Source organism: Phoca vitulina, unplaced genomic scaffold (genome assembly GCF_004348235.1).
Source record: "Phoca vitulina isolate PV1807 unplaced genomic scaffold, GSC_HSeal_1.0 scaffold19, whole genome shotgun sequence".
Classification (NCBI taxonomy): domain Eukaryota; kingdom Metazoa; phylum Chordata; class Mammalia; order Carnivora; family Phocidae; genus Phoca; species Phoca vitulina.
Window position 1 is genome coordinate 34,331,634 of NW_022589722.1, and position 25,357 is coordinate 34,356,990.

At 56.5% G+C, this 25,357-nt stretch overlaps 1 protein-coding gene across 1 annotated transcript in view; it reads left to right on the forward strand.

Moving 5' to 3' along the window:
- The window catches only part of MOV10L1 (Mov10 like RISC complex RNA helicase 1), a 64,593-nt gene extending 47,352 nt beyond the window's left edge, over window positions 1-17,241 (forward strand). The window contains exons 16-26 of the mRNA XM_032416878.1: window positions 1,569-1,677; window positions 2,167-2,345; window positions 3,386-3,532; window positions 4,218-4,339; window positions 5,451-5,550; window positions 6,486-6,650; window positions 10,810-10,983; window positions 14,887-15,036; window positions 15,727-15,834; window positions 16,437-16,574; window positions 16,664-17,241. Coding sequence (XP_032272769.1) covers window positions 1,569-1,677; window positions 2,167-2,345; window positions 3,386-3,532; window positions 4,218-4,339; window positions 5,451-5,550; window positions 6,486-6,650; window positions 10,810-10,983; window positions 14,887-15,036; window positions 15,727-15,834; window positions 16,437-16,574; window positions 16,664-16,759 — 1,488 coding nt within the window. The 3' untranslated portion in view covers window positions 16,760-17,241. The remainder of the gene's footprint in view (window positions 1-1,568; window positions 1,678-2,166; window positions 2,346-3,385; window positions 3,533-4,217; window positions 4,340-5,450; window positions 5,551-6,485; window positions 6,651-10,809; window positions 10,984-14,886; window positions 15,037-15,726; window positions 15,835-16,436; window positions 16,575-16,663) is intronic.
- Window positions 17,242-25,357: the final 8,116 nt, after the last annotated feature.

The window sequence follows — 25,357 nt, forward strand, 5'->3', positions numbered from 1 at the left end:
AACGCGTACCGCTTTCGCACCACCGTAAGACAAACCATCATCAGGGACTGTGTATACAGATGGTAAGTAAGTCCCTGAAAAGACGTTCGGCATTAGTCATTAGGGAAACAGTACCACAGTGAGCTGCCGCTACACACGTGTCAGAGTGACCGAAATTAAATGAAGAGGACTGACCAGACTAGGGGTCATGAGCATGTGCGACAACTGGAGCCTCGTACAGGCTGCTTTTGAGAAGAATTCCTTAGGAAAGCTCGACCCACACCGGCCATACAGTCCAGCCACTTCCCTCCTGGCGTTGGCCCCAGAGACGAGAAAGCCCACGTCCGTCCACACGAGGGCTGGTGCGGAGACGTTCACAGCTGCGCTCTCAGCAATGGCCAGCGCTGGACACAGCCCAGTGGCCATCCACCTGGGGGTGCAGGAAGGGAGGGCAGTGTGCTGCTCTGGTGGAACCGTACCGTACTCAGCGGTGACAACGGTGAGCTGTCGATGGCACGGGGCAGCAAAGGTGGGCCTCACAGCAGTTGCTTACACGGTGGAAAGATGTCAGACAAAAAGTGCATAACCTAGACTCCCACGTATGAAGCATTCTAGAAAATGTAACCATACTGTTGGCAGCGGGGGGACATTACAGGGAGGCATCCTGTGGGCTCCGCAGGTGTTCAGCTCGTCCCATGTGTCCACGTGTCACAGCTTGTCGAGTTGTGCACACGTTATTGTGTGTCAGTGATACTCTTGAACACTCAGGATCGCGGGGAGGGAAATTGCTGTGACCTTCTGGACTAAGTTTTGGTAATACGTATACCATTTTTAGTGTGAAATTTTTAGTAACAATTTTACTTCTAGAATTTGTCCTGTGGAAGTAATCGTGTTAGATTGATGAATTGTTGAATAAAGCCAAGTAGATCTTAAAAAAAAAAAAAAGTAATCCTGTGATTTGCACAGAGATAAATGTGCAAAGCTGTTTATTACAGCATTGTTTGTAATAGGGGAAACTCGAAAACCAGTTTCCTCGGTCCAGGACAGATTCAGTTTGTTTAAACACCCACAGAACCGGTTCTTGGGCAGGATGCGGAGCGCAGTTGACCAGGAAGCTCTGCCAGCCCGTGGCAGCACCTGAGGCACGTGACGGTCCCCCCAGAGCTGGCTGGGCTCGCTCCCGCTGCGGAGGAAGGGGTTTGCCTGAGGGGCTCCAGGGGAGCAAGGGACCAGGATTTGCCTTCAGCCACTGTGGGTTTCCCTTTGTAGGTGAGCAGGAGAAGGATGCAGGAAGAGAAAAGACGCCTCGTCAGATAAATGTCACCCTTTGATCTGACATCGCTACACAGAATTTAGTTCATTCGTGTTTATTTTTGTAAGGGAATTCAAAAAAGAAACAAACCTTTTTAGCAACTTTTTTGTCAGATATTCTGTATTTTTACTGTGTTTTGAAACATATGACCTGCAGTGCGTTCAAAGAGCTATTAAATAAAACACGTAGAACATTGGCAGGTGTTTATGTTCACTGTTTAAACCTGTGTAAACTCAAAGCTTTTTTTAAGGCCATTTTTCTGCATGATTATTTCTAGAATAGGAAAGCCATGAAGGACCACACTAAGCACGCAGCCAAGGAGAGGCGGGCTGGTGCCCAGGACACGCCGGGGCTGGCGACTTTTGCTGAAAAGTCAACTAATCTGGGTGCGTATGGTGAGGGGCTGCCAGGGCAACCTCAGGAACCCTTGCCTGGAAAATAGGCCCCTTGAGAAGCTCACTTCTACCCAAGGGAGACAGGTCGGGACATGTGTGTGGTGTGGTTGCAGCCAGAGAGATGGATACTCTTGCCCCGACTGGAGACGGAGTGGAGACGTGAGGTTTCATGCCCGATGCTTTAATGTGACCACAGGCTATTTCTGTTGGCCTTTTCCAGACCCCGTCTCTGACGTCTAGGTTAGGTGATGCTCCACCTATGAGGGGGAACAGTGAACTCAGTGACCTGCATTTTTGCTCTCAGAGAGCGAAGTTAACTTCCCCGACCCTGCCCAATGAAGTGGAGGTTATTGGGAAGCGTAGCTCAGCAGTGGGCTCCTGACCGGCTGGGTTGTGGCCTTCATGGTGGCCCATGCTGACCTGTGTTCCTGCCGTGCCAAGGTGACCTCTGCCTGACGCCGGTTCTCACTTTGAATACAGTAAACGAAGTTCAGATCCCCAAGGTGAGAGAGAAGGAATTTTTCAATCCCTTGCTCAACGAAAACCAGAAGTTAGCGGTTAGAAGAATCCTGAGTGGCGACTGCCGCCCGCTCCCGTATATTCTCTTCGGACCTCCTGGAACCGGGAAGACAGTGACCATTATAGAGGCTGTCTTACAGGTAACCACAGGAAGCGAGTGGCTCGGCTACCCAGTGGCGTCGGCCGTGTGCCGCGCTCATGTCGGCAGGAAGTGGGAATGAGCTTTAAAAAAAATCCCAGTTATTTCATGTTTAGCCAAGTTTGTTTCACACTGTTTATGGGAATATGTAGGATTTTCAAAGCTTATTTCATAGGTTTAGAAATGACTGTTTGTTCTTAGTCTGGTCGACCGTTGTGGAGCACCTGACTGCTCAGTTGGTGGAACACACAGTTCTTGATCTCAGGGTTGGGGGTTCGAGCCCTACATTGGTTGTAGAGATAACTTAAAAATAAAATCTTTAAAAAGAACGGTTGACCATTCGGTCACATGAAATTTTGTTGCAGAAAAGAAGTTCCCTTTACAGTAGCTAAGCCACCATACTGCAGAAGTTTCTGGTGTCTCCATCTTTAGAATGGCACTAATAGAGCTAGTGTGTAGCATTTGTGTTGTTCAGGATTCAGATTAGCAACCATGTGCTGAGTGCCCAGCTGGCATGATCCTGCAAGCCACGCACATAAGAACCAATATGACGCTGCCTCTGCCTTGGGGGGTGGGGGGTAGGTCAGGGTCCTGGAGGTCTGGGGAGGTAGGTCAGGGTTCTGGAGGTCTGGAGGGGTAGGTCAGGGTCCTGAAGGTCTGGGGGGGTAGGTCAGGGTTCTGGAGGTCTGGGGGGGGTAGGTCAGGGTCCTGGAGGGCTGGGGGGGTAGGTGGAGGTAGGTCAGCATCCTGAAGGTCTGGGTGAGGTAGGTTAGGGTCCCGGAGATCTGGGGGGGTAAGTTTTAGGGTCCTGGAGGTCTGGGGGGGGTAGGTTAGGGTCCTGGAGAACAGAGAACTCTCACCCCTCTCGTGTCTTGTTGGCACGTGCACGTGAGGGGCAGAACCATCCCTGCATGTGTCAGTGGCCAGGCCTCAGGCACAGAAGAGGCGGGCGTGAGCCCACGTGTCCATGCCCGCATGGTGAGTGCGAGCACTTGACAGGTTGACATTTATCCCCCTGTGTGTCCTGTGTGCTGGTTGAAGGTGTACTACGCTTTGCCGGACAGTCGGATATTGGTCTGTGCGCCCTCCAACAGTGCGGCCGACCTCGTGTGTCTGCGACTGCACGAGAGCCAGGTGCTGCGGCCCGGCGCCATGGTCCGCGTAAACGCCACCTGCAGGTTCGAGGAGGTGAGCCGTCAACAACCAGCTGGGATAGAAAAGTCCTCCCCCCCCCCCCCCCCCCCAGCTTTAACTACATTCTCCTTTCTCTGTGAGAGGGGCATTCTCAGCGGTTTTTTGTCAGAGCAGGGGAGGGGCAGAGGGAGGGAGAGAATTGGAAGCAGACTCCATGCCCAGTGCTGAGCCCGATGCGGGGCTCGATCTCAGAAGCCTGAGATCATGACCCGAGCCGAAATCAGGAGTCGGAGGCTTAGCTGACTGAGCCACCCAGGCTCCCCTGGCATTCTCCGCTTTATTAAATCCTGGTGCTCCTCCCCTATTTACACCGAAATGTGTTGTTCCTTCTGGGTTCTGTTTTATTGATTTATCTATAAATACCTCTTTAGGAGAATTAGAAGTTCTTGGTTTGGTTAACAAAAGAAACTGAATCTAGGAAATGTACACAGTTGTCTGGGGGAAGGATCTGCAGGATTTTGTGTTCTGGTCACGGCCACAGAGTCTGCAGAACATGGACGAAGTTGACAGGAAGATGTAAAATATTCTAGTTTAAGAAAACAGCCTTAAGTCATTACTTAGTCATAACTAAGAAGTGGGAATAGGACGTTATCTTTTAGAATGCTTTTCAGCTTTGTGACTGTGTCCAATTTAAAGAAACAATGTTTTGAGAAGTAAGCTGGCCCCATCCTCCCTCCAGACCGTCACTGACGCCATCAAGCCATACTGCAAAGATGGGGAAGATATATGGAAGGCCTCGCGCTTCAGGATCATCATCACGACGTGCAGCAGTGCGGGGCTGTTTTACCAGATAGGAGTGAGGTAGGCACTGGGCACAGCTCGGGGTGCTGGGACCCACAGAAATAGTGTCTCTGTCCTCATGGAGCTTCCGTGTGGGGCAGGATACGAGAACATGGGCTGGGAGGAGGGAAGACCCCAGAGGATGAGGAAGGAGCCCACAGCAGCAGCTGGGAGGCCGACGGGCAGCTGGGGCTGCACAAAGCTGAGAAGGTGTAAACACGGAACAATGTGGACTCATAAAAATAACTAAATAACTGACTTATTAAAAATTGAGAAGTGCTTATATTCTAAGAAAGATACATAGTGTGGAGTTTCTTCAGCAGGAATTGGGACATGAGGTAGGAAAGGAAGATGGAAGCATGCGATTTCCTCATCTTCCGTAGGGAGGGACCTGGGGGTGTCATGGTAGGGTTGTAACCTGACTCCCGGTGGAAAGACAAAAGGTGGGGACCCAGAGCTGCTTCACTGCACACCAGTGGGCTCTGATGGGGTCCCTGTCGGGCTCAGCCCAGAGTTTGTCCTGTCACCAGCAGTTCTGGGGCTTCCGGCACGGTGTCCCTGCAGCAGATCTTTTCTCTGGGCTTCCAGTGGGGCAGGGGCTGCCCGGGGCCCAGAGCACATGCTCAGCACTCTCCCCTGGACCCCCGGGGGTCTGGAGCACTGGGGTATCGTCCTAGCTCAGAGCATGCTGGAGAGCACAAGTCAGGGAGGGTAGCAACCACCATGTGGGGGCGTCGCTCAGCTTGACCAGCTCACCCTGTTCCCACATCTGCCATGTTGGGGAAACTGAGGCACAGAGGCAGTGCCGCCTGCCCGGGATCACATGGTTTGTGGGCAGTGGAGCTGTGTTCCAGCCGGGCCTCAAACAGGTGTGAGGAGCACCTGCTCTGATGTGAGTCGCATTAGTTTGCTCATTCCCACGCCTCGTCCTGTTTGCCTCTGGATCCACTTAAACACAGACGTGTGCAGAGCCCCAGGTGCTGGTGGCCTGGAGCTGGTCCAGACCAGGTGAGCCCCACCTTCCTGGGCCGCCCGCCAGGCGCGGGCGCAGAAGCGGCCATGCAGTGTGTGTTGGCTGTTGCTTGCTAAGACACTTGGACGGAAATGACCATGGAGAACCTCTTTGGTCTAGAGTCGGACATTTTACACACGTGTTTGTGGACGAAGCAGGACAGGCGAGTGAGCCGGAATGCCTTATTCCACTGGGGCTGGTTTCAGATGCCAACGGCCAGGTAAGGCCTGTTTGCTATGTGGTCTCCTCCCATTTTTCCTGCACTGGTGGGTGCTCTGGACGCCCGACCTCAGTCTCTGCACAGGACAAGCCCAGGGTGACAGGCTCAGGTGTGGTGCCAAGGACCCTGAGGCTCTGTGAGGCAGGGGCCTTGTGTTTGGCCACATACTTCATTGCTTGTAAACAAGGGAAGAAAGGGTTGCTCTGTCTTTGGATTCGCTTCTAAAACAGCACTAAGAGCTGTGCGGCCGGGCGGGGACATCCAGGCATCGCCCTGGCTCGCTGCCCAGGACCTGACCACTCTGCCCCCTCCACTGCCCCTCGGTGCTCAGCCCAGTTAGCCGAGGCTGATGCTTTGGCTCTTTTCCTGCTCACACCCGCTGCCTCCTCCAGTACTCACCCTGGGACCGACCTGTTAGCCTGCTCTCTGCACATGTATGTACTCACCCGAGGAGGGACCTTTCCAGGTTCTCCTGGTCCCCCAGACACCTCCCGCCTCCCATCTCGATCGTCAGGTGCAGGGGCTGCACAGAGACGGAGCAGGGAGCAGACGTAGTTTAGCTGCTGCATGGGCCGGGGGGTGACAGGGTGGGCGGGAAAAGGGCAGTGTCCAGGAGGAAGGGCAGAGTACTTCCAGAAGACCGGGGCAGAGGCTGCCCAGCCAGTTTGTTCCTTCACATCCCCCACTGCTCTTGTCTGAGTCTCTGCCCCCTCACTCGGGCAGCCATGCCACCTCCCCGTCTTCTGCAGCCCAGGTGATTGTGGGGGCCCGCTACCTCCCAGCCTATACTCACGGAGCCTCGGTTGGCCATCAGAGGGTGGGAGGCCAGGCCGTTGCATGCATGGTGCCCCCACACCTGTTTCCTGAGCCTCCCCGGGCTGTGGTGGTGAGTGTGGGTGACTGTTCTAGTGGGGCTGCCTGTCTGTGTGCCACAGATTGTCCTTGCCGGAGACCCCATGCAGCTCGGACCTGTCATTAAGTCCAGACTCGCCATGGCCTATGGGCTGAACGTGTCTATGTTGGAAAGACTGATGTCCCGGCCAGTGTATCTGAGGGACGAAGACGCGTTTGGTGCTTGTGGCGCCTACAACCCCTTGTTGGTAAGCACAGACTCCTCGTGGCCCGTGGCTCCTCGCGGGGTCCCACCGCGGTCCCTGTAGCAGCGGGCTCCGCTCCATGTGTGCACTGAGCTGCACCCCGGGGAGCGGAGGAGGCCGACAGCTCACAGTCCCCCTCCCATCTCAGAGGGGACTTTGGCCAGCACGCCTGTCCCAGCCACCCAGACGGGCGCTTCACGGCCCCAGAAGGATCCGCAGTTCCAGGCAGTCCCATCCAAGGCTGATGGTGGAGGTTCTGTGGGGCCAAACACAGGATGAGTGAAATCTGGATTAACGTGGGAAAATGGGAAAGAGCCATGTAACTTCTCATCTGAAAGACAAGGCCACGTGTCCCCCTGTGGAGCTAGTCTGCTGGTTAACCTGCAGATTCCCTCCTCAGCCCAACTGGGACCACTTTGAGGGATGGGCCTTGCAGTCTGCAGTTGAGCCCACTGCCCCGCCCCCCAGCACACTGGAGCTCGGGAACCTTGGGTTGCTGGGATCGCTCATTAAGATGAGCCAAGTAGCGTAATCTCTGAATGCCTACGGCACGAAAACAAGGACAGTTCCTTCTAAACAGTGAGCAGAAACGAGATGCAGTGATCCTGGGCAGATTTTCCTGGAAGTGGCTTGAGACCCGTGCCAGGCTGTTGGTCGTCAGGGCCTTTACCCCCCTGGAGGAGAGCATGTGGGGGGTGGGGGGTGCTGGGGAGCACTGGACCTTTGGGAGGTACTGAGGACCGTGGCCAAGACTGGGCAGCAGAGAGCCCCCTGCCTGTGGGAGACACCTCCATGCCCCCAGCATTCATGTCCCCAAGGCTGACGGGCAGCTGGAGGAAGGGGAGGCCTCCAGCCAGGGTCGGATGGCAGAGCTGCCTCGGCCTGAGTACACTGCACCTTCTTTCTCCCCAGAGGCCCTTGAAGCTACAGCAAGTATCTGGGGGCAGGGGGCCTCTCTCCTCTGGCACCCTATAGGCTGACGGAAGGCCTGGCTCGAGGGAGCGAGAAGCTGAGATGCCAAATTGAGTTTGGGGTTTTGGTTAGCATCTTGGAGATGGGACACGCTGTAACAACTGAGTTGACGTTGGCTGCCATCAGTTAGCAGAAAAGTCCTGGGGCCAACCGTGTCCTCCCCCCAGGAACAAGGGAGGGCGCCTTGTACTGAATGACACCCCGGGCCAGCTGGAGGCAGAACATAGGTTGTTCTTGCTCCCTGCACTGGTGACGTCACCGCGGCCCTCCACAAGGTCGCGCAGCTGGCTGTGGGTTTGGGGGATGTGCCCGTAGCCCCCGTGGCCTCACAGCCCAGGCGCCAGTGGCCGCCTGCAGCCGAGCTGAGACAAGGCTTCGTGGGTTCATGTGAAGGCCAGGGCTGCGAGCCAGTGAGTGCAGAGTGAAGCGTGCAGCCCAGTACACAGCCAGCCCCCTGCCCCCAAGGAAGGCCATCCGAGCAGCCCCCTCTCCGTCTCTGCCTGACGTTCACGTCTTCTGTTGAAACACAGAGCTTTGAGCCTGCCCACGGGGTCGGAGGAGCTGGCTCCGGAGCACTTTCCTCCTCAGCAAACCCGTTGTTCTCAGGAGCTGGGCAGTCCGAAGGCATCTTCCGGGGGAAGAGTTCTGTCAGGGACAGTGCAGTCCAGTCAGGTGGTGGGCATTAAAATCCCTGGGGTAGAGGAAACGTGTTTCATCCCTAGCATCAGTGAGGAGCCCAGTGGCGGTTAGGGCACCCTGGTGGCCGGCGGGGAGACACCGAGCGTGCGTCGGCCTCGCTGTCGGGCCCCAGCTGCAGCCCTCACCGCCGCAGGGAGCGCCAGGCATTGTGCAAAGCACACGGATGCCCACAGGCCGCCTCCCCTCCCAACAGCTGCCCCACCACCTGAGTTGCCCAGGAGCCTCCCCTCCATCTGCGCTGGACCAGGGCAAGTAGGGCAGGACGGCCTGGGGTGCAGCAACAGTGGGCTTGCAGCACAGGCCACCAGGACGGATGCACGGACGGTGCCTTTCTGGAGGCCGTGGTTGTGCCCAGAGACAGGGAAGTCACAAAAAAAGGGGGGGGGGGGCAAGAAGTCTTGAGCCAGACAAGACAAGGGGGTGGGGGTGGCAGCGGCGGGGAGCGGGGCAGGAAAGGCGAGTCGGACTGTAGAGCCTCAGCGTTTCCAGCCTGCAGAGCAGGGAGCACCTGTCTACGGGGAAGGGTACCTGCCGCTCCCTGGAGAATGCAGCGGGCCCCCAGGGCCTACAGATGGGGGTGTGGGACAGAGCTCTCTCCCTGGGCACCAAGACCCCAATTCCAGCCTATGGGATTCTGCCCGTGCCAGCTCTTCTGAGGTGACCCATCCAGGTGGCCCTGAGACAGCCAAGGCTGGATTCAGGGCCATGGTCAGGAGGATTTATCAAACTGACAGGGACACAGGATGGACAAAGGGCAGGTTCAGGCTGGAACAGGGACACGTGTGGCTCTCATCCCGCTGTGGAGTGAGAGGATTCGCTCTCCGACGTCCAGCAGACAGTGTGTCTGCAGCAGTGACTCCGGGGCTAGGAGCAGCCCCTCCTGGGCCTGGACTGATCCTGCTGGGGCCCCGTGGTACCACCAGGGAGGCCCAGGGCAGTCTGGACACAAAGCAGTGTCCTTTGCTCAACCTGCCGAGAGCCTGGCTGCTAAGTCCCCCCAAGCACAAGCAGCTGCCGCCTCCCGGGCAGCACCCGGCCTGCCCTCGGCCCAGTCCATGGCCACAGACTCGCCCTCCTCCACTGCCATCCCTTTTTCCTGACCATGGGATGGCATGGCCAGAGACCCTTTCCCGGGGGCTGGGGACACGGGTGAGGAAGGTAGGAGGATGCTTTTCAGGGTGCTTTCAAGACTGTAGGGCAGAGTGGGGCCTGGAGGTGGAAGCAGCCTGCAGAAGCTGTGGGGGGAGAGCCCAGAGAGGCGCACAGTGGCCTGCCGTCCCTGCAGCCGCCTCCTCGCCTGGCTGTAAGCCCTTCCTATTCATCACCTCCTCCGTCAGGACCACCACCAGGCAGCTCAGCTCAGGCAGTCAGTCACTCCTCATCTTAGTCCCCCAGCCAAAGCCCCATGATCAAGAGGAGGCTGCATGTCCACCCAGAGCCAGCCCTGTCATCTGCTCCGGGTCACAGGTCACCTACAAATCAGGGCCTCTCTCTAAGACCTGCACCCTCCCTGGCTCTGAAAAGCCAAGACCTGCTGATGGCATGTACTTTCTTGTAGGGGACGCTTTTAAGTCATGCTCACCTGTTAACCCTCTTAGTGAAATTTGTATTTTCTTACAAGGTCTTAAAGGGAACAGTTTAGGGGCGCCTGGGTGGCTCAGTCGTTAAGCGTCTGCCTTCCGCTCAGGTCATGATCCCAGGGTCCTGGGATCGAGCCCCGCATCGGGCTCCTGCTCCGCGGGAAGCCTGCTTCTCCCTCTCCCACTGTGCGTGCACTTGCTCTCGCTCCCCCCCCATTCTCTCTCTCTCTCTCTCTCTCCCTCCCTCCCTCTCTCTCTCTCTCTCTCTCGTAAAGTAGAATCCTAAAGCGGGGCGCGGCTGGGGGGAGAGGGGGACAGGTCCTGTCCTAAATCCTCTCAAGAAAGGGCTGCTCTGACCTGAGTGTCCATTGATAATGGATAAAGAAGGTGTGGTATATACACAACGGAGTATTACGCAGCCATCAAAAAGAATGAAATCTTGCCATTTGCAATGACATGGATGGATCTAGAGGGTATAATGCTAAGTGAAATAGTTAAAGACGAATACCGTATGATTTCACCCATATGTGGAATTTAAGAAACAATGAAGAGACAAACAGGCTCTTAAAGACAGAGAACACACTGATGGTCACCAGAGGGGAGGAGGGTGGGGGATGGGGGAAACAGTGACGGGGATGGAGAGTTCACGTATCCTGAGCAACGTGCAGAATTGCTGAATTGTTATATTGCACACCTGAAACCCATGTAACACTGTAGGTTATATTTCGATTAAGAAACCAAATCCCTTGTTCAGAAAGTCGTTGGAGGTGCAGGAGTTCTTCCTAGAAGGGGCACAGGGAGAGCCCTGGGGCTGTGAGCTGAGGTGGGGCTCAGCATCTTTCTCCTGGACAGCAGCGCGGCATGCGTGTGCTGGCTCGGCCCTGGACCTGCTACCAGCCCTCTCCCTGCAGGTTACGAAGCTCGTGAAGAACTACAGGTCCCACCCAGCTCTGCTGGCGCTGCCGTCCAGGCTGTTCTACCACAGAGAGCTGGAAGTCTGCGCGGACCCCAAGGGGGTGACCTCCCTGCTGGGCTGGGAGAAGTTACCAAAGAAAGGCTTCCCCCTCATCTTCCACGGCGTGAGGGTGAGTTGTGCACCGAGGGCGGTCCGGGAGGACGTGGCTCAGCTCCAGCGGCTGTTTGTGGGTTTATGCGTGTTCGTTGTGTATGTTTCACTCAGTTCAGTTGTCCGCGAAGCATTAACGGGTCGCTGGTGGGCTGATGGCCATGCTGGTGCTGAAGGGTAAGAGCACTCGTGCCCTGCCAGACCTGCCCGTCAGCCACCCAGCTGTTCTGTATACAGAACAGACTCCAGAGGGTGCCAGCCACGTGGGCATCGGAGGGTGACACCCTAAAGGAGTTTACGGGGAGGGTATTAAAGATGTCGTGTAACGATGGGAGGCTGGGTGACGAGCAGAGCTGGGGGAGCCTGGGTACCAGGAGCTCCCATGCCCACCAAGAGGCGCCACACACCTCAAGTGTCGAGTGAGCGGATACGGAGTGGGGAGAGCCTCCGCCTCACTCACCATGGCCTCACCGGGTGGGGGTTCCCCAGTAGGAAAGAGCTAGATGCTCAGTACCCCCAAAAATGACAAGTGTGCCCTAAAATCAGAGTTTGTATTGGAATTTGGTGGTTAGAACCAGAGTCATCTTTTGCATTAACCACCCCAGTTCTCATCCAGAATTGGGGCTGCACCCAGGCCCTGGGACAGGAGGAGCTAGTGCTGGGTGCCCCTGGGGTGGCATCTGCCCTTTCCGCCACGCAGCCTGTGTTGGGGTGCATGAGCCCAGGCGACAGCAGCGCTGGCTCGTACCTCTGGATTTGCCTGCCCCCTCAGAGGTGGATGGGGAGGTAGAGGCCCATGTTCAGGTGTGGCTGTGGAGGGCCTGCCTTTTGGACAAAGGAGAATTCAAGGCGGGGGGTTCTGTGGTGAGACCAGCACCTCCCGACGTGGAGCACTCAGCACAGGCCCCTGTCGGCTGTGCCTTCTCCCGGCCTGTGTCTGTCCTCCCTCCCTCCCTCTCCCTGCTCTGTCCCTCCTCAGAAGCTTCCCTATGTATCAGAAAAACAACTGAGAAGCTGTAGCAGGGGATCAGCGATCTCTCTGCCATTACCTAGAAGTCAGCCTCAGGCGAGGTGAGCAGCGTTGCTGCAGAGTCAGAAGGCTTGACCTGAGTGCATGAAGCGAGACAGGCACATGATGTCCGTGAACAGAGACCAGTGTTGTTCTGCCCATATTGATTCATATATTTAATGCAATCTACATAGAAGTCACAGTGGGGTTTTTCATGAGAAAGTGATTATAAATGTGCAAATGTGTTTTAAGTGTACAGAAAGTGTTTGTAGAAGAATGAGATATAAAGCCAGCTAGATAACATACTACAAACTATAGCAAATAAAAGCATACTTTTATAGATTCAAAAAAAAACAAAAAACCCATAGGTCAATGGAACAAATTCCAGAAACATTTATTTATTTAGTAAGGATTTTTTAAGGGCCAGTTGTGTCCCAGACTGCACTCTATGCCCTGAGTATAAAGTGGGGACAAGGCCTCTGGGGCTGGATTGCAGAGAACGTGGTCTACTCCCTTCATTTGAGCAAGAAGGGTTTTATTACCAGTTTAATGGCCTCAGGATTGCTGGCAAGGCCTGGCCCTTGTCTCCCCTTGCACACTCACTCCCAAGTCCCCGGCGTGCAACGTCAGACACACTCCCTGGCAAGTGCCCCCTCGTGGGAGTGTTGCCTTGACGTACACCTTCCCCTGGGGATGCTCTAGAAGGACCCCTGTCTGACTCGCTGCTCCGTCCCCATGTCCAGCAGAGGAAGCGCAGTAGAACACGCTGCATGAACATTGTAGGGCAGGGCTGAGCCCCAGGGTGGCCCAAGGAGGGGCCACCAAGGTCGCTGTGGTCTTGTCCTGGTAAAGAAGGAGAGTTGGAAGCCTGCGCCTCAGTGAACAGGTGGCTGATCTCTGACTTCTTTCTGCTGTGGTAGAGTTGAATAGGACAGCACAGCCCTGTCAAAAGCCTGAGCCACTGTCTGGCCCTTCACGGGAAAGATGGCGCAACCCCTGGTATAACTGAGAAAAGCCAGCTTTGGACTTATGTTTTCTCTTCTTTGTTTTGTTCATTAATTTCAGCTTTGTCTTTAAGCATCCCCCTTACTAACTTCATTATTTGTTTTCTTTGTTGTAATTCCCACAAGATGGACACTTTATTCCCATACTCCTCATCCTCTTAATTAGGAAGGCACTGGGGATGCCATCCTGTAGCTTTCTCTCTCCACGTATGTCTACTGAGAGATCCTCCTTTCATAACTTTCTGGACATTTATAACTTTATTTTCTTTTTTGATCCAAGGGTTATAGAGAAGTATTTTTCTTAATTTCCAAGTGGCCAAGAATGCTGTTTACCTCTTTTTTTTTATTTCTAATTTTATTAGTTTCTGATCAAGAACTAAGGTGTGTAAATTCTTTGCTTTTAAAAATGTATGGCCAAGGGCGCCTGGGTGGCTCAGTCGTTTGGCGTCTGCCTTCGGCTCAGGTCATGATCCCAGGGTCCTGGGATGGAGCCCCGCATCGGGCTCCCTGCTCCGCGGGAAGCCCGCTTCTCCCTCTCCCCCTCCCCCTGCTTATATTCTCTCTCTCTCTCTCAATCTCTATCTCTCAAATAAATAAAATCTTTTTTAAAACTCCTCAAAATTAATGCATTCTAATTGCTGTATCTGGTATTCTTTTGTGTGTGCGTGTGGTAAAATACGTATGACATAAGTTTACTCCATTAGCCATTTTTAAGTGTACAATTCAGTACTGTTAAATATATTCACATTGTTTTACAACCGATTATTAGAACTTTTCCATCTCCCCAAACTGAAACTGTCCCCATCACCCACTCTCCTCACAGCCCCCTCCCCGGCCCCGCCGCCTGCTCTGAGTCCCCCTGGGTCTGACCACTGCAGGTGCCTCCTAGAAGTGGAACCAGACAGGATTTGTCCTTCTGGGTCTGGCTTGCTTCACTCAGCACGGTGTCCTCAGGGCTCCCCTGGGTCGTGGCAGGTGTCAGCAGGCTGATACTACTCCACGATGCCGATGGCCACGTTTTGTCTGTCCCTTCGGCCGGCGGGGGGCACCGGGGCTGCTTCCACATGTTAGCTGTTGTGAGTAGGTGCTGCTCTAAGTGCAGGTGGACAGTACCTCTCTGAGACCTGCTTTCATTTCTTTGGGGTGTATACCCAGAAGTGGGATTGCTGGGTCAGAACGTATTTCTGTGATTAATTTTTTGAGGAGCGTCCACCCTGTTTTCCACGGTGATTGTACCAACTTACGTTCCCATCAGCAGTGTATGGGGGTTCAGTTTCTCCGCATCCTCATCAATACCTGTTTTGTTTTTCATAGTAGCCATGTGTGAGGTGGGATCTTGGGAGTGTTGATCTGTGTCTCCCTGATGATGAGTGATGCTGAGCACCTTCGTGTGCTTGTTGGTCTGCTGCATGTCTTTGTGCTGGTTGGCTGAGCAGGCCCACACCTAGATGTGGGGAGGGAGTGGGGCTCTGAGTGCGTGGTCCCCTGCCTGGCCTGTGACAGGGCTGTCCTTGCCACCTGCTGAACTGCCCACAGCTGGCCAGATGCCTCTCACCCTGGCCCCCTAGGCTTTGGCTGCCCTGGTCACCTTTCCCTGTTTCTGGCGTGCCCTCCTGCACGTGCAGCTGTCGGCGCAGGCCTCGCTGACCGTCCACTCCTGTTGCAGCAATCACACACCGCCCCCAAGCAGCCCTTTTCCTCTGGGCTCTTGTTGCGGTTGTGCTGGGTCTCACCGTAGCTGAAGCTGGTCTGCCTGCTGGAGAGCGGGGTGTTTTCAGTCTTACTCACGCCGTACTCCCAGCACCGGCTTCTGCTCCTTCCTTGTTCATAGTCCCCTTTACGAGGGGGCTGTTGAGGAAATGAAGTGTTGTGATGGATGTCCCATTCTCTTGTCTCCTGATTAACTCAGGGCAGTGAAGCTCGTGAAGGGAGGAGCCCGTCGTGGTTCAATGCGGCCGAAGCTGTCCAGGTCATGCGTTACTGCTGCCTCCTGGCCAGGGGCATCTCCAGCCAGGTGTCTGCGAGTGACATCGGTGTGATCACGCCCTACCGGAAGCAGGTGTGGACCGTTGAGCGTGCTTGGTCACAGAGTCTGGAAGAAGATTGGAGACAAGCTCCTTTACGTGGCACCGAGTCCCTCCACAGCCACTGCAGGCCCCCGCTCATCGGGGGGCTCCCACAGGCCGGCCCCACGCCCAGACTCCCCGTGCTCAGACCTGGGGGGTGGGGGGAGCTGCTGGAGCTCTCGGTCTGGTTCACCTGGCGGCAGGTGAGGGGCCACCCTCCATGCCGCCGGGGGGAACAGAAGCTTCCCCCTGCGCTGAGCTTTTCTCCAAGATTTCAAAATGGTTTTTCTTTCACCAGCACCCCTCGGAGAGCCATGTCTCTAGACAAGCAGCGCAGGGTCCTGTTTCCGTGACTCACTGTTCCCACTCGCTCTTCACAGAGACGTCTCCCTGCCTTCCTGCCGTGGTTGTGCAAAGCCTGCTTCCCGGCCTCTGCCCGGCCAAGGGTCCCCGCACTGTCCCCATGGAGGTGGCCATGTCCACCGAGCAGCAGGCCCGTGCCCCCACCCTCGCTGCTGTGTGCCCATCAGGATGGGGAAGCCTTGCTCCCGACACACGCTGCCCCCTTTCCCCAAGCGTTCTAATCAACTCCGATGAAATAGGATTGGTTAATATTTGGCTTATGCTTAAATATATAAAGAAATGGTCAAATTTGTAAAGTTTTACCTTTATCTGCTTCAAAGGTGGAAAAAATCAAAATTCTCTTGCGAAATGTTGATCTGATGGACATAAAGGTCGGATCAGTAGAGGAGTTTCAAGGGCAAGAATATTTGGCCATCATCATCTCCACTGTAGGTATTCCTGTTTTTAGTGGGGGTGACAGTGTGTCTGAGGCCACTGATGTTCGTCGGGTTTGTGGTACATTCCAGTAGAAAGTGGCAGAGGCCCGTCGGCGCAGAAAAGCAGTTGCGGGATGGAGGGCTCATCTCAAGCCCTAACTGTGGGAGCTCCTTAAAATACTCAGCCTCAGACACAAAAATAAAGAGATCCAGGAAGAAGTGGTAAATATGCTAGAGAAGAGGGACAGGGTGTTGAAAGAGAAGGGGACCAAAGGGCCGAGCGGGAGACGGGCGCCCGCCCGCACGCGGGCCGCAGCGGCTCAGCCGCCACCTGAGGGGTTCCAGCTGTAACTCTCAAAACCCCATGTTTCACTCGTGAATTCTCTTCACTGAGCAGCACATTTAACTGCAGATAAGTTAGAAGTGCAGGTAGGATAAAGGGACCGCTAGGCTCCCGTTGAGGCTCCCCCCACAACGCTGGGTTTTTCCTTTTTTAACCAAAAATGGAGTTATACTGATGTCTAATGTTTCTAAATGCTTTTAAAATACCAAGTTTCTTTCTATATCAAAAAAACTTAAAATACCTTTTTTATTCATCTTTGTGGTTTTTTTAGGTACGGTCAAATGAAGATAGATTTGAAGATGATAGATATTTTTTGGGTTTCTTATCCAACTCAAAAAGATTCAATGTTGCAGTCACCAGACCCAAAGCCTTGCTGATTGTGCTGGGAAATCCTCACGTTCTGGTCAGAGTGAGTCACCTGAGGAGGGAAGGGCCTGGGGACAGGGTGCCGCTCGGATGGCTCGGGGTTTGAGGCCTGGCTCCTTGGTGTCTCAGCAGGACCCCTGTTTTGGTGCTTTACTGGAATACAGCATCACCAACGGCGTCTACACGGGGTGCGATCTACCCCCCGAGCTGCGGGCCCTGCAGAAGTGAGCTCTGCTGGTCTTCCCGCTCCAGCCCCGCCCCTCTCGCAGCCTGCCGCACTCGCCTCCTTCCTGTGCAGTCCTGGGACGACTCTTGGGGTCCCTGAAAGGGACGACAGTCCCCAGCCTTGCTGTGGTGGTCCCCAGCACTCGAGCCTGAGCTGCTGTGGGGCGCCCAGCTCACTGGCCCCCTCCCCTTTGCCCAGCTGCAGCTGTGACTAGACATGCAGCCTGTCCCTCCCCACCCCACAGAGCCAGGATCAGAGGAACTCACAGGGCCAGGTCCCCAGCCCCAGTTGGTAAGGCACAGCCAGGAGGCCTGGGGCCACATCCCAGGGAGCTGCTGTCCTCACCTCTGGGCTGGGGCCCCTGCGGCCTGCCTTGTGTCCCGGCCTTGGCCACGAGTGTGGGGACCACGGGGTCAGATGGAGCCTGCTCTCTGTTCTCCACACCAGCCCATTCCTGCTGCTGGGCAGTTACTGCAACCATCACCGAAATAAATGTTCACATGGGACACCCAGTGTGGCTTTCCACCTCGAGAAGCACTGGATACTGGGAGGAGGTGATGCTTTTGTGTGGCCTCTGACCCCTGCAGGCTCACCATGCATCTCCAGGCCCTTGAGCCAGCGTTCCCTTCCCATGCCAGCCGTGGAAAGCCCAGGGCCTCTACAGGGGCTCCGCCTGGGGTTGGGCGGCCATACAGAAGTGGGGTCAGCGTTCTGCTCCCCCTGGGACCCTGGTGCAGCTTGGGGGGGCTGCTGTCCCTCTGGCCAAGAGGCTGGCCCATCTGTGCAGGTCCTCAGGGACCGGTTTCCAGGAAGGGTTGGCAGTGCTTACATGCTGGGGGCTGTTCTGTGAACACCACCTGGCCTGGGGACTCGAATACCCAGGCGCCCAGGAAAGGTGCCGCTCTGGCTGTGCCTCTCAGGGAGGCGGGGGTCCAGCAGTGTGTGCGGGAGGCAGGTCGAGCGGTTGGGAGACGCCCGGGCACGCCTTCACCAGCCACGAGCTGCAGACCCTGGGACATGGAGGCTCTTTTTTTTTTTTTTTTTTAAGGTTTTGTGTATTTATTTGACAGAGAGCGAGAGAGGGAACATGAGCAGGGGGAATGGGAGAGGGAGAAGCAGGCTTCCCGCTGAGCAGGGAGCCCGATGCGGGGCTCGATCCCAGGACCCTGGGATCATGATCTGAGCCGAAGGCAGACACCCAGTGACTGAGCCACCCAGGCTCCCCCACATGGAGGCTCTTGGCCCGCGAGGAAGACACAGACCGCTGTCCAGACACAGGCCCCACAGTGGACGCAGTGCTCCTTACTGAGGCACATGACTGCTTCCTCCAGGAAGGCAGCTAGGGTGGCGGGAGGCCCAGGCAGAGCCCTCCCCGCGCCCCAGACGTGAGGCCAGCTGCTCTCAGGAGGAAGCACCAGGCACCAAACGTGACGAGAGAGCCAGCAGCTGTCTAGGCTGGCAGGTCCTCGAATCTTTGCAACCAGAGCCCAGCAGTGCAGGCTCTGGGCTGGGCTTCTCGTGGGTGCTCACCTCCACTCTGGGGGACCCCTTTTCACAGTTGGGGAGCCTGCATCATTTTGGCGTCGGCCCTTTGCGGGCAGGTGGGGAACCTCCTCTGGCCCTGCGGCTCTGGGCCTCGGGCCGGTCCCCCAACGTATGCAGACACAAAGGGGGTCCCGTGGGGGTGGTTCGCATGCCTGCAGGGTGCAGAAGACCCCTGTTCACTCCCAGGGTCTGGCCGTGCAGAGCGCTCTGGAGGGGTCTGTGTCTTTTCCCTGCTTTGGCTGCAGGAGCTGGGGAAGGTGCCCTGGGAGCTGCTCCCTGGTGGTGGTTCTGGAACCCTGGGTGCTCCTGAATGTGCCAGGAGCAAACACGAAGGTTTAGGATAGGCTAGCTTGACCAGAAACTGCCTTGCCCACGCGCCTCTTGGTGACTGTGGGAGGGCTGGGAGGGGGTGGCCATGCGCGTAGAGGACACGGAGCTGGTGTGAGTGACGGACCGGCTAGGTGTGTGCCCCAGAGCCACGTTGTCTTTGTCTGGTCGAGGAGCCCATCTTCAGAGGGAGGGAGCAGAGACCGGGCCTTGGACACCGGGGACTTGTCCCTGACACTCCAGCTGGGGCAGTCCCTGCCCTGCCCCACATGCTGACCTGCAGCCTCCTGTGGAATTGACCTGTGGCCCACCTGGCCCCACAGTGCTGCCCAGAGCTGTCACAGCAAGGGGCTGTGGGCGCAGAGGCTCCTGTCCCACACTGCTCGTGCTAGCAAGTGGCAAAAGGGGAAGTGGCGGGCACGTGGGACCCAGTCCCCTTCTCTGGGCGTCAGGGACATCCACCCTGCAGAAGCAGCCAGTGCCTGGCAGAAGGAAGGGTTGGGAACCCTTCGTGGGTCTGTGGGTATTCTGTGCTCGTGGGCCTCACGGGGCAGCAGACCTCAGGTACAAAAGGCCATCAGGGGTGAAACTATGGAGAACTTCAGACGACCACCGCATTGGGAGAAGCTGGTGCCTCTGGGCTCTGGGCCCCGCCAGCCGGGGGCGGGGATCCTCTCTGTGGAGGACGCCCTCGGCCCCTGGGCCTGTGCAAGGGCCCGTGCCCTCCCCACCACCAGCAGGTGTCATGGACCAGGCAGGGGAACGGGAGGTCTCGTGGAGCGTGAGCGGCGAGCAGCATCCTGCCACAAACCTATCAGCCTCGCCAGAGCCCCAGCTGGGTGCAGTCCTAGAGGACTTCCTGTGGGTCCTGCAGAGGATGGGGCATGGTGGGGAGGGACAAGGCAGACAGGGCCCACACCCTAGGACCCCAGTGCGCCCTGGGACGGGCTGTCCCCACCCCCGCTCCCCAGGGCGCCGGGCTTTGTCCCTCAGCCCACCGCTGCAAACACGAGATGCCATCCTCCCGGGTACAGGTGGGGACACTGAGGCCCCGGTGGCCCGGCCCAGAACCCATGCTATTGGCCCTCATGCTTGAGGACGGGGCTCTCCTGACTGTGGACACCTCACACCTGGGCGTTGGGGGTCAGCTGGACCCAGAACAAAGCTGTCGGGTTGTGAGAAAATTCTGGTCGTGCTGCTTCAAGAAATGTCTGCCCTTGACCTCGTACACCGGCCGCCCCAGGCCCCGCATCCTGAGCAGCCTCACGCAGCAGCTGCTGGGGTGTCGGTGGGGTCATGCCCCCGCCCCCCCTTGGCTGAAACCCCACTGCCCTCTCCTCACATGACCTTTGTCCTCAGCTCTGTCCCCACCCCTTCTCCAGAACGGGGTAGAGTTGGAGGGCAGGCCTGCTCTGGCAGCAAGCAGTGACCAGGAGGGCCCCAGAAAGGCCTGGGGGTGGGGGCTGTTGGCAGAGCACACATGCCGGGTCCCATCCCACCCTTGCTCCCCCTCGCTGAATGGCTAGGCTTGCCTCCCCGTCGTCGTCCCAGCACTGTCCCCTCGTTCCCGCCCGCGCTGTGTCACAGGGACCTGTCGCCACCCCAGAAAGGTGTGCGCACCTGCTCAGCCCCGCACAGCGCAGCCGGCCTGGCCCTGAGTGGCTGGGTGTCCTGGCAGCAGGTGCAGGGGTCACATCGTGGAGAGACCGTCCGCACTAAACGCCAGGGAGAGAGCAGTCGGGTCCTGCAGGCAGTGAAGACTGGGCTGGGTGTCCCAGGCCAAGGTACTCCTCAGCAATGGTCCAGAGGTGTGTCGGGTGGTGGGAGACCAGGTTGGTCATTCTCTAGAGGACTCAGGGCACCGGGGTGCCAAGGGCAGGAGGCACCCTGTGCAGCCGCGCTGGGCCTGGAGCAGGCAGGAGAGTGGGTGGGAGGCCAGCTCCAGCAGCCGAGCAGGAGGCTCTGCTAAGCACAGGGTGAAAGTGCATGGGGGTCTGCCCTCAAAAGGATCGCTATCCATAGGAGGCCAAGCTGCCCAGACCAGCGTGGACTCCTGGGGAAGCGGAGCTAAGAGTTGCTGCAAGCAGGTGTGGCCTGCACTGGGTTTAACTTTTGTGCTTGGAGACCCCCTGAAGGAGACTTGGAAGCTGTGTACTGTCACTTGTCCTACCTTACCTACCATTTTTCTTTTTGTCTTTTCAAACTGTCCGTTCCCAGCACGTTTTAAGTATTGACCATTTTGAGGCACAACACTTACAGCAGACTTTTCAGTGTGTCCACTGGAATCAAAATGCATTTGCAAGTTGACACTCATCCTGGTCCACTTAGAAAGGACCGAGCAAGCTGCCCCTTCATGGCTGGACGCTCTCATTCCTCCTTCCCCTAGAGCTTCGCCCACAGAAGTCGATGCAATGCAAAACGTATTGGGTGGAAAGTCGAGGACATCACAGACAGCCTGTTCTCCGGGGCACGTGATGGGGTCTGCGCTGCCTTCCCCACCCCATAGCTGTGTCACCAGGCATGAGCTTCGGTCCCTGAAGAATGAGCAGAAATGACCTACAGACACAAAGCTGTTCCATTGGGATGGTGGCCTCTCATCCCCAGAGTGAGGGGACAGATTGGGACAGCGCTCCCAGCCAACCCGAGATCAGTGTGGGCTGGAAAATAACCCTGTGCTCTTTTAAGCCACTAAAGAGTGGGGTTGTTGATTCCTGCAACTGACCCTTCTCCCTCCCCCTCTGCTCTTCTCCAGACAGATATGTGTATACACTGAGGTGGTCCTTTGTTTTTACGATTATTATTTTTTTTTTAGTAATCTCTACACCCAACGTGGGGCTCAAACTCAACCCTGAGATCAAGAGCTGCACGCTCCTCCAGCTGAGCCAGCCAGGCGCCCTGAGGCAGCCATTTGTTTTGATTTGTGAAATCCTGAGACTGAACTTAGTGACAAATGCACCTGGATTGCTGTTCTTGTAGTTACTGTAAGTACTTAATCAGGATGACACACGTGTGTTGTAGATCTTCATGAGTAAACATGGAAGTCAACCTGAACTGGAATGGCATCGCCTAACGAGCTATCCATCCGTCTTCATGGGAGAGCACGGCTTACAGCTGGAACGCGGGTCCATCATTCCATTTCTTTCTGGCTTTGTCTTCACAGACCTGGAGCAGATTAAAAGCTTTGCTCCAGGGGCGCCCGGATGGCTCAGTCGGTGGAGCAGGCGACTCTTGATCTCGGGGTTGTGGGTTCAACCCCCACATTGAGTGTAGAGATTACTTGGGAGGCGCCTGGGTGGCTCGGGTGGGTAAGCGTCCAACTCTTGACCTTAGCTCGGGTTTTGATCTCGGGGTCATGAGTTCAAGCCCACGTTGGGCTCCACACTGGGCGTGGAGCCTACTTAAAAAAAAAAAAAAAAGTTTGCTACAGCACTCAGTCTTTCAAAGTCTCTTCATGTGTAAAAGCCACACGCTAATGCGTGACCACAGGAAAGGACAAGCTGCTCCCCAGTGTGGTCCTCCCTGGACACGGGATTTGGAAAGAGTAGCCCTCCAGTTCAGCCTGGGCACGCCAGCCAGCTGTGAGGAGTGTGGTAGCCCCCATTCTCCAGCCCTTCTGCATGTTCTCCTGGGGAGAGAACGAAGGAGAGAGGGCCAGGCTCCAGGTCTCTGCAGGGTTTGAGCCCTGTGGGGTGTCGTCAGAGACCGCTGCTCACCACTCTGCTCTGGCCCCACCCAGCCCCACCCAGGCCCCTCTCTGGGAGTAACGACGGCATTTAAGACAGCAGCTGCAATGGGGATGGCGAGGATGCAGGGTCCACAGTGCAGCCCCAGCTCTGCCAGGGTGTCGCCTCTGTTGGATGGGAAGACAGTGGCCTGGCCTTTCTTACGGAGCATGGGCCGTCGGGGTCCCGAGCACCACTACTCGAGAGGCAACTGCACAGCCTGCCAGTGCCCACGGGCCAACTCCATGATCACACGGAGACCAACAGTGTTCCTCTGCACCACACTAACCAGCTGAAATGCGGAGCTGTGTACAGAGGAACGAAAATTAGGATGTGTCTAGGACATAACAAGCCCATGCAACAACACTTGAGGGTTTATTACAGGATAAAGAAGATCTCAATAAATGAAATATACTATATTCATGGAAGGGAGAACTTCACATACAATTGTACAGATTTCCGTTGTCCCCAAGCTAATATACATTCAAGGCAATCTCAATATTCCAGCTAGATTTCCTTTTAGGAAACCCGACCAGTCTTTCTAAAATGTATGCGGGAAAGTAAAGGTCATGAATACCTAAATCACTTGAAAAAGAGGAAATGGGTACCTGCCCATCCACGTATTTGGTGTACTGCAAAGCCATTACAAGGACAAACCCATTCCAGATGTGGTGATGACACCTGGTGGTCTAAGAAAGGATATGTTACTTAGTCAAAGTGTTGGGAAAAGACACCTCATCTTACGGAGAAAAACTAAGCTGCATTTCTACCTCCATGCATGGTCTTCTAGCTAAAAGGGTATCTGCTAGATGAGTAATACCACCTATGGAATTTGCTTGGGTGCGATCTTCTCGGAGAGTCATCTCCTGAAATCTCCGCATTACAGATCACCGATTCACCCCAACACAGAAACAAAGCATATTTCAACGTGTCTGCTTACAGGCCACAGAAGAATGTGGAGGATACACCGTCCTTCTCCTAGAGCGACACCGGGATGCCTTTGTGACGTTGCAAACAAAACCACAAACCATGCGGAAAAAAAAAAAAGATGGTCTTGACTACATAAATTAAGGATTTCTATCCAGACCCCATGGACAAACCCAACAGACAGAAGGACTTGAAGGAGCCCATAAGCAGATTAACAAAGGCTGATGTAAGTCCAAGACTTCCTGCAAATGAACCACAGACAGGAGCTCTCAATGTGCGGAAGCTTGAACAGGCAGTAAACCCACCGGTAATCAGAAGAGGGCAAACTGAAAACAGTGGAAATCACATTGCAGCCCTTAGGATGGCAGATACCAGAAAGCAGAAGATGCCAAGAGCTGGGAACACTATGGGGACAGAACCTCTTTTTCATGGTGGGACTGTGGTCCAGCCTTTCTGGAAAGCAACCCAGAAGGTGCCCCCGGTGGTACCACTCTGGGGGTTCCCCAAGGGCCTTAGGGATGTCCATGCCATTATGGGGGGGCATCTGGGACAGCTGGGGAGTGTCTGGATTATCTGGGGGGGTGTCTGGGTTTATGGGGGTGTGGCTGAGTTCTCTGGGGGCAGCTGGGTTTGGGGGAGTTAGGTTGTATGTGGGTGTCTGGGTTATGTGGGGTATGTGCAGGTCTTCTGGGGGTCAGCTGGGTTGTGCAGAGGGTGTCTGGGTTACGTGGGGAGCCGCTGCATTATCTGAGGGGTGGGAAATTGCAGGCCTCCCGACTGCCTCAGTACGTAGTAGACAAGTAATACCCGCTGGAAGCCAGGGGTGGGCATCATTCAGAAACATACCTGAATCTTTAAAAGCATAGTGACCCTTAAGAAAGGTGAAGAAAGGCAAGGTGCGGAGCGTGACTGGCTCACCCTGGTGGCTCAGGACCTGTAAATATGGTGCCCAAGACATAGGAATTGTTGACTGAAGTTAAAACTGCAACCACGCTAAATATTTCACGAAGATAGCACATGTATATCCCATAATAGTGGGAAGGGGACTAGCCATGAAAGAAAACGAAAAAATGATGAACCACAGAGGGTCTTGCAGGCGGCGGGGCTGGAAGGTGGTGACCGCGCTCTGCGCCTGAGACCAAAGCCACAGAAGTGTGTGCGCAGCTGTTCCGGAGGACAACGGCGGGAATGGTGGGGCGCGGGGCGTGGGCATGGAGGGGATGAAGGTCAGGAAGGTGGCAGGGAGCCCGGGCCAGACGCACCCCAGAGCCTACCCCGGAGGCTGGCACAGTCCGGCCCCCAGCGTGTCTGTCGGATGAGGCAAAGGGAGGAGTGAGTGAGGTGGGCAGGCGGCGCAGGACACAGTAGGAAGCGGGGCGCGGGAAGTGATGTGGGGGGCCCCTGGCGCTGGGGGATGGGAAAGACGCCCCACAGTGTCCGCGGGCCGTTGCCCCAAACTCGGGGGGGTGCCCAGTCCCCAGCGTGCGTCCGAGCGCCCACTGCAGCGTCCAGGCTCCGGGCAGGGAAGTGGTGGAGGCGGCAGGAGGCGGGACGAGGAGACCCCTCCTCGCCGGGGCGGCTCCCGCGACCACGAGCCGGGCGAGGGGGCCCGCGCTCGGCCTCTCCCACCCTCTCTCCATCCTGAGGAAGAGGAGGAGGGGCCAGTCATTGTTAATTCATTTTATTTAATTTAAATATTTTTTGCAAAGTCATCGCCGGCGCCGCATCTGCGTGGCGGGGGGGGGGGGGGGGGGCGGAGCCACGCCGCAAGTCGCCGCAGGTAAACAGCCCCCTCCCCGCGGTGGGAGCGGGGCCCCGGCCCCAGCCAGGGACAGCAGCCGCCGCCCCCGCCGGAGGGACGCGCCAGGCCCGGCCGGGGCTGCAGCCGAGGCGGGGGCGGCGGGGCGCGGGCGGTCCGACCCCTGCCCGCGGGGGCGGCGGCGGAGCGTCCCCCACCCCCGCGCCGGCCCGGCGCCCCCCGCAGCCCCGCTACCCTCCCCTGCCGCCCGGCGCCCCCCATCCGTCCCGGCGTCCCCGCCTGCCCTCTCCGGCGCCCCCCGCCCCGCGGCCCCGCCCCGG